General features: G+C 59.9%; 1 protein-coding gene across 2 annotated transcripts in view; it reads right to left on the bottom strand.

Moving 5' to 3' along the window:
* CDH26 (cadherin 26) overlaps window positions 1-8,454 on the bottom strand; it is a 33,149-nt gene that overhangs the window by 5,846 nt on the left and 18,849 nt on the right. Inside the window, exons 10-13 of one of the 2 annotated variants that reach the window (XM_066384315.1) lie at window positions 7,721-7,966; window positions 6,385-6,609; window positions 4,380-4,612; window positions 984-1,052 (exon numbers count right to left, since the gene is read on the bottom strand). In XM_066384315.1, coding sequence (XP_066240412.1) covers window positions 984-1,052; window positions 4,380-4,612; window positions 6,385-6,609; window positions 7,721-7,966 — 773 coding nt within the window. The remainder of the gene's footprint in view (window positions 1-983; window positions 1,053-4,379; window positions 4,613-6,384; window positions 6,610-7,720; window positions 7,967-8,454) is intronic. The other variant, XM_066384316.1, reaches the window with a different exon arrangement.

The raw sequence follows: 8,454 nt of genomic DNA, 5'->3' as shown, positions 1-8,454 counted from the left end.
GCCGTGTAGAGCGTGAACGGCATGAGGCCCTGCTGAGCCCAGGGCCCGGGGCGAAGGACCGGGTTCCCTGCCCAGGACGCTGGCCCCACGGGGACCAGAGAGGGACCCGCCGATCGACGCACGGCCCTCGCGGGGCGGGGCGGGGGGGCCTGTGGCCTCCTCCTTGTGCAGAACAGAGCGCGCGTTTCTGTCTGCAGGCTGAGAGAGGACCGTGAAATTACAGAAGTCTTGAATTCTTTTCTTTAGAAGCTTTCCATCATAGAAATCGTGGCTCTTTGGACCCTGAATACCTCTTTCAGTTTTTTGTTGTTTTTTTTTGTCAGAAAAGAACATTTTTGCTGTTGTTGCTGCTGCTGTTGTTGTTACAATAATAGCGAGTTAGGCAAAGTCGAGGTAAGGTCTGTATTTGAGACCTACGTGAAGAGCGCCGTACCCAAGTCGACGCTCTGGTTTTGATCACGTGCTACGTTTATGTGAGATGCTCTCCCTGGGACTCCGGTGCCTGGGAGCTCTCTGAACGACGTTTACAACTTCTCGTGAGCCTAAAATTATCTCGGGAAAATCCTTTAGAAAAGCGGAGCCATAGTTCGAGAATTTGTACCCAGACTTCTCAAAGTCAGGATGTGAGGAGGCTGTCAGGGCTCGGTTGGGGCAGGAGGTGCCAGATCAGGGGGCTGGAATTGTCACGTGCTCTGAATCGTACAGAACGATCCCCGGTGTCTTTAGACCGACACAAGAAAATGTCTTGACTCCTGGATGTTCTGAAAGGTGTCCTTTTTGACCGGGACGGTCAAATAATAATAATTCTTAACTACAACCAAGGATAACAATAGCTCATTAAGACAGGTGAGGTTTTTCACTGACTGCCTGTCTGTTTTCACCAGTATCGCAGAAACTTCTAGAAGGAAGGTCGTCCCTAAGGGAACCAACAGCCCCATCGTTAGTGAGATGCCCACAGCGGGGAGTGAACCTCTGTAACTCACCGGAGTCCCCAAGATAAGGTGCGCGTGCTCTGACGCACAGGGTGCAGGTGGCAGCCTTCCGTTTAGATCCTAGGGGGTGGGGGAAATAAGACCATTTAGTGACGAGATCGTGCGTTCTCCTCCGGCTGAAAGCGAAGCAGCTCACACACTCACAGGCAAATAAAAATTAGCGTGATGACGACCGGGAGGGAAAGGAAAATTGGAGAGCCGGACCGGGCTCCAGCCGGTGACCCCGGGGGCTCTACCCCGCGGCTCGTCGCCAGGACAACGCTCTGTCCACTGCCCCACTGGTCAGGGCTCTTTGGCCTTTTCTGCTGATGGAACGCACGGCCAGCTTTTGTCTGTGGTTGACAGTCGGTGGACGGTGGATGGACTGCATCAACAGTGACGTCTCGGATGAGGCGAGTCCTCCCGGGGGCGCAGAAGGTCCCGGGTGAATGTGTGCAGATGTAGGCGGGCGCAGGCGTGTGAGACGGATGATGGAGAGAAGCGTGGACCCTGGGGGATGGCCTTGCTGACCCACGGTTACAGAGACACAATCAGACGTTCCCGTCCGTCATGCCGATCCTTGGCGGCCACTGTGTATCATGCGCCTGCAGACGCCCTGGCCGGCGCTGAGGACTTCAGCTGTGCGTTTTGTTATTTGACTGAATTGTTAAAATCCACGTAAGTCAGAGAGAGAACACTGTCCACCGTCCTTGATCAAAGCCGCGGGGCAGCTGGCTCACGCACCTCAGCTACAACTTCGTCATCCCAACCCAGGTGTGCTGCGTCCCCCGTTCTCAGGGCCCCAACGGTACCTGGGCAGGCAGAAGTGGGGGCGCGTCCTGAGCTCCGAGTGGAGGACGAGGGGAAGGGTAAGTAGGTACGAGGGGGGGAAAGAGAGCCCCTTGTCCTGCGTGGAGCTCTCGACCCTCTGACAGCTGGTCCTCAGCCGGTGACATTGCCCACCAGTCACCCCCGCCCCCAACCTGCCAGGCTTCAGCGCCTCCGCGATGACCGAGCTTCCCTTGCGCTCGTTCTGCCTTCTGTAGCTGCCGCCTCCTTCCCGGGAGGCCACACGAAGCTGCCGGCCAGTAGGAATCGCATCCGGGCATCACCACCCACGCCGGTCCCATCTTGGCTGTGACAGCAGCAGCCAGTCCTTGGGGAGGCGACGCCCCCCCCCCCTTGCCTCTAAGCTCAGCTGTCTCGCTCCGCCCCACCGAGCAGGAGGCTAAGCGCTGACCCTGTTTGGGGAGCCAGTCCCACTGTCCTGGTTCGCTGAGCTACGGAGCAGAGAACTGCCCCAGGCAAGGTGGTGTATCGGTTCCACAAAGCACTGCTGGTGGGCAAAATGATTCCCTTCCTAGGCCCTGGCCGGTTGGCTCAGCGGTAGAGCGTCAGCCTGGCGTGCGGGGGACCCGGGTTCGATTCCCGGCCAGGGCACATAGGAGAAGCGCCCATTTGCTTCTCCACCCCCCTCCTTCCTCTCTGTCTCTCTCTTCCCCTCCCGCAGCCGAGGCTCCATTAGAGCAAAGATGGCCCGGGCGCTGGGGATGGCTCCTTGGCCTCTGCCCCAGGCGCTAGAGTGGCTCTGGTCTTGGCAGAGCGACGCCCCGGAGGGGCAGAGCATCGCCCCCTGGTGGGCAGAGCGTCGCCCCCTGGTGGGCGTGCCGGGTGGATCCCGGTCGGGTGCATGTGGGAGTCTGTCTGACTGTCTCTCCCCGTTTCTAGCTTCAGAAAAATACAAAAAAAAAAAAAATGATTCCCTTCCTAAAAGGACACAGACTGTGGCTCTCATTGTTGGGGTAGGGGGTGGGGGGGACCCAGCTATCTGGATAGCTAGGATCGTGCCTCCTACTTTCTCGTCCCCACCCTGGGTAGGGCGTGAAGCCGGTCTGCGTGGACGTACAGGCGTGAAGGGCGCAGAGCCGGTCTGCGTGGACGTACAGGCGTGAAGGGCGCAGAGCCGGTCTGCCTGGACGTACAGGCGTGAAGAGCGCAGAGCCGCTCTGCATGGACATACAGGCGTGAAGAGCGCAGAGCCGGTCTGCGTGGACGTACAGGCGTGAAGGGCGCGAAGCCGGTCTGCGTGGACGTACAGGCGTGAAGAGCGCAGAGCCGGTCTGCGTGGACGTACAGGCGTGAAGGGCGTGAAGCCGGTCTGCGTGGACGTACAGGCGTGCACCTCGGGAGCGTGACCCCGAGCAGTTACTTCCCCTGACCTCACGCCCGTAAGGAAGAGAAGGTGGGGAAGGACCTGAGGGGTCCAGCAGAGTATCTCCCCATTTACTCGAGCATAAAGCCAGCGTGAATCAGACATTCTTGTCCCCGAAAGCCTCTCACGTAGCCCAGCAAACCCCGTCCGTCCGTCCGTCCGTCCTCCCTGGAGAAAACGTCTACGGAGTCTGAGACGGCAGATGGCGAGCAGCCTCAATCCTCTGGGACCAAAAGGTGTTGCCTTTTGACCTTTCTTTGGGTTTTTTTTTGTTGTTTTTTGTGTTTTGTGTTTTTTTTAGGTCAACCGCCCTTAGGTTCCTGGTGAAGACAGACAGACCAACGGACGAGGAGTCCACAGCGCTTTCAGCTGGTGGCCCCGCCAACCTCAGCCCGGCGTTGCTGCGAAGACCACGGAGACACCGCAGGGCCGGTGTCAGAAGCACAGAGGCCGCCGGCTTGGAAAGCCGTTGTTCACTCATTGCTTTCTCATAGTGCCTTGACCGGGGGCTCCAGCAGAGCGAGTGACCGTGTGCTCAGGCCAGAGACCAGGAGCTGGCCAATGACCTTGCGTGTCGGGGGCACCGTGGGGGCTCCCCCAAGCAGCGTCTTCTTCGACCCCCCACCAGCGGAGGGCGTGGGGTTCAATGACGCCCTCCGCACAACAAAGCTGGCACGACACGGAGTCCGGGTCTTGTTCCCTTTAAGGCCAGTGAGCTCTGCTCATCCTCTGCCCGTGAGGATGGGGGAATGGTTCCGCCTCCCTGCGCCCCAGACCGCGGCCGGGAAGCCGGCGTGGACTCATTCCATTAGTGAGCCCAACACGTGGTCCCCTGAGAGAAACTGTGTCTGGTAAAAGAAACCGTTTCTCCCCTGAACGAGATTTCTCAGCCTCGGGACTGCTGACACTTGGGGCCCCACGCGACCCTGTTGTGGGGCCCTCTCGTGCACCGGACGGTGTTGGGCAGCATCCCTGGGCTCCACCCGCTGGGCACCAAAGGCACCCTCTCCCACCCCAGCCGAATTATGACAATGAAAATTGTCTCCAGACACTGCCCAATGTCCCCTGGGGGTGAGGGGTGGGGGGTAAGATCAGCCCCCACCCCGTGGAGAAACGCTGACCTGAAACAAAAGGTCAGTGTCCTCGTTAAGTGGGACGACTCTGCCAGTGTCTTTCCCCGTTTGCTACTCACATACCAGGGAGCGTGGGCGAGACGGGCGAGGTGGGCTCCCTGAGAGGGGGAAGGTTGCACCATCCACGTCGCCGTCATGACACGGAGCGCCACGTTCCGCTCCCCGGGCTGCCGCGGCTCTGCTCTCGTCGTTGTACGCGATCAGGGTCTGCTGGCCCCCGTCGGGCGCGAGGGGGCCCCGGGGCGGCCTCTTGGCTTCGGGCAGGACACGGAATCGCAGCAGGAGCAGCAGAGCGACTGCGATGAGACAGACAGGGCGGGCAGTGAGCTCCACGGGCCCGTCGGCCCCCACGGCCGCCGCGGGGTCACGTCTGCCAACTCAGGTTTTCTGTGTTTGATCGTGTTTTTGTTTTTGCAAGAGGGAGAGAGGGAAAGAGGGACAGACAGACAGGAAGGGAGAGAGAGGAGAAGCATCATCTCATAGTTGCGGCACCTTCGTTGTTCACTCATTGCTTTCTCGTGTGTGCCTTGACCGGGGGCTCCAGCAGAGTGAGTGACCGTGTGCTCAGGCCAGAGACCTTGGGGTTTCAAACCTAGTTTCCCAGCGTCCCAGGCCGACACTTGACCCCCTGCGCCACCGCCTGGTCAGGCTCATCTGTTACCTCACAACTCAGTCATGAATGACAGAGTCAGACTGCACCTTAACCATCTTTGCAGCTGCGGACCTCCAGGGGGCACGGCTTGTGGCACAGCAGGTGCCCGGTGACCGCTTGCTGACCGGATGGACTAACGCCACGTGACCAGGAGTAGAGTCCTTATTGGAAATCTGGCTTCTCTATCCACCCCCCCACGATGGGCGCTCAGAGGGGAATCTGCTTCTTGCGGCCCCCACTGTTATTACACACGTCAGGGTCGCCCCTCAACGGGGTCCGTGCCCTGGCTGGGGGCCGCACCCACTGCCTAGAACAGGGGTCGGAAAATGTTCTGGCCGAGAGAGCCATGAATGCCACATATTCTAAAATGTAATTCCGGCCTGACCTGTGGTGGCGCAGTGGATAAAACGTCGACCTGGAAACACTGAGAGGTCACCAGTTCAAAACCCTAGACTTGCCTGGTCAAGGCACATATGGGAGTTGATGCTTCCTGCTCCTCCCCCCTTCCCTCTCTCTCCTCTCTAAAAATGAATAAATAGGCCCTGGCAGGTTGGCTCAGCGGTAGAGCGTCGGCCTGGCGTGCGGGGGACCCAGGTTCGATTCCCGGCCAGGGCACACAGGAGAAGCGCCCATTTGCTTCTCCACCCCCACCCCCCTCCTTCCTCTCTGTCTCTCTCTTCCCCTCCCGCAGCCAAGGCTCCATTGGAGCAAAGATGGCCCGGGCGCTGGGAATGGCTCCTTGACCTCTGTCCCAGGCGCTAGAGTGACTCTGGTCGCGGCAGAGCGACCCCCCAGAGGGGCAGAGCATCACCCCCTGGTGGGCAGAGCATCGCCCCTGGTGGGCGTGCCGGGCGGATCCCGGTCGGGCGCATGCGGGAGTCTGTCTGACTGTCTCTCCCCGTTTCCAGCTTCAGAAAAATACAAAAAAAAAAAAAAAAAAAAAGAATAAATAAAATATTTTTAAAAAATGTAATTCCATGAGAGCCATACAATGACCTGTACACGTTATGCATTATCCAATAAAAATTTGGTGTTGTCCCGGAGGATAGCTGTGATTGGCTCCAGCCACCCGCAACCATGAACATGAGCAGTAGGAAATGAATGGATTGTAATACATGAGAATGTTTTATATTTTTAACATTATTATTTTTTTTTAATTAAAGATTTGTCTGCGAGCCAGATGCAGCCATCCAAAGAGCCACGTCTGGCTCGCGAGCCATAGGTTCCCGACCCCTGGCCTAGAAGCTGCTCTCGCCAGACGTGCAGCCTGTCTGACCAGGTCGGCGACCTTTGATCTCCATGACCCTCCAGGTCATCCTCCAGGCCTCCCACTGCTCTCTGTCACCATCCGCTCCCCACCCCCACGGGGCCCCACGCCCCTGGCTTAGGGCCCACACAGCCCTGCAGACCGCTGACCTGCCAACGCCGCGAACCCGGCACAGAGAGGAGCCAGGACCCCCACGAGGAGCTCCGGCCGTGCGGCTGTGGACTCCGCGGTGCCCGTGGCTCCTCCGGGGCAGGAACAGACCCCCACGAGCGCGGCCTGCCTCCGGGAGAGGCCCTGCCTGTCTGCGATGAGAAGCGGCACGGAGTGATTCCCACAGGGGAGGCTGGTCCGCATCCAGAGTTCAACCGACCTTCCTGCAGAGGGACAGAGGGACAGGGGTCTTGATGCAGCAGCCAATGACCTCCCCCGTGCCGAGGCTCCTTACGGAAGAAGCCGGCCGATGGCAGAGTTAGAGGGGAGCCCCCGGGACCCCCCCACCCCCGTGCTTCTGACAGCAGCCGCAAGTCCAGGGGTTCCCCAGGCCAATCGGCCAAGGGAGGAAGCACACAGGGCGGAGTCCAGGGACGCACCAAACGAAGCTTCCAGTCCCCTCCTGTCCCGTGGAGTCAGGACAGCCCTGCACCGAGAGTGACCAGACGCGTGGCACATGGCCAACCGGGAAATCCCAGCCCAAGCCTGGTGTCCAGAGCCTGCGGACACCCAGCCCCCTCAGCCTGACTGGCCGCCCACACGTTCCTGTGAACGGGCACGGGACTCCCCCTCGCCACCCCCAGGAAACACTTTTATCAGGTAGGACATTCCAAGGGCTTGGAGATCCGCTCCCAGAAGCCAAGGCAAAGGCCAGACCTCGTTTTGGGGGGACGGTCAGTGCTTTTACCCCACAGGCTGGGCCTGGGAACGGCACACAGGAACTCGGCTGCAAAGACGCGCTCCCCTCTACAGACCCGTTAAGGGAAGCACCAGGCAGGATGCTGACCACAGCAGAGGCCGTGGGTTCCTCCTGGGAACAGCCCCCCCAGTTCCCCTTTGGAGGAACCCACATTCCTGAACTCTCAGCCCCTGGGGGTCCAGAGAGCTACGCCCCAATCTCAGCCCGGTCCAAATGTGGATTCAGTACCAGCCACCCACCGCCGTGGGCAGGGCGGGTGACCCAGGCCTCTCGATGATATCAGGGTTCTTGCCGGGTATGAGGGTGAGTCTCGGGGACTCTGTGCAGCCACCCTTTGACCCCCACCCCGAGGCAAACCAGCCTGGAAATGAAGGAACCCCAGAAGGACTGGGCCGTGCTGTGGACAGGCAGTGTCCGGGGCTGTCCTCCGAGGACCGGGGCACCGCTGGGCCAGAACCCAGGCTCCCCGGCTGTCTCTCTCACTCACATTAACCCCTCGGTTCCTTTTTCTGCCTAAGTTCGAGTCCCGTCTCCGCCATTTCAGTCCTCGACCCCTGGCCAGTCCCAGCACTCACCTTGCCTCTCCCCGAGTCTCCACATGTCCCCCGCACCTCCCCCGGCGTCGGCCGCGTCCAGTTCGAACGTGAAGGGGTCCGCGTAGGGCTCCAGGTCCCGGTCCTCGGCCTCGATGAGGAGGGGCTCGCTCACCGAGGACTCGCAGACCTCCAGGTACTGAGAGCGCGGATGGAGAGTCGGGGCGTTGTCATTGACGTCGGACAGGAAGAGCAGCAGGGTCCCCGTCCCCGTCTGCGGCGGGTGGCCTTGGGGGACACCGGGAAGGGTTGCTTATCAGCTTAACCAGCCCACTCCGTGCACAAAACCCCGCTGGAGGAGGAGCACGCAGCCTCGAGGGACAGAGCCGTCCCGCTGAACCACGGACACCGTTTCCCTTTCTTTTGTCTTCTTTTTAGAGCAACTGAATGACTGATTGATTGATTTGAGAGAAAGAGAGAGAGAGAGAGAAAGACAGAAACATCGATCTGTTCCTGTACATGCCTTGACCAGGGCTTGAACCAGCAACCTCTGTGTATCAGGACAACGCTCTACAGAACGAGCTGCCCGGCCGGGGCTCGTTTCCCTTTCAAAGGCGAGTGTGCGTATGTGCGTGCGTGCGTGCATGTGTGCGTGCGTGCGTGTGTGCGTGCGTGCGTATGTGCGTGCGTGCGTGCATGTGTGCGTGCGTGCGTGTGTGTGCGTGCGTGCGTGTGTGTGCGTGCGTGTGTGCGTGCATGTGTGCATGCGTGCATGC

Source organism: Saccopteryx leptura, chromosome 5 (genome assembly GCF_036850995.1).
Source record: "Saccopteryx leptura isolate mSacLep1 chromosome 5, mSacLep1_pri_phased_curated, whole genome shotgun sequence".
NCBI classification, from domain to species: domain Eukaryota; kingdom Metazoa; phylum Chordata; class Mammalia; order Chiroptera; family Emballonuridae; genus Saccopteryx; species Saccopteryx leptura.
Note: the sequence above shows the minus strand (reverse complement) of the source record. Positions and strands in the feature narration are given on the sequence as shown.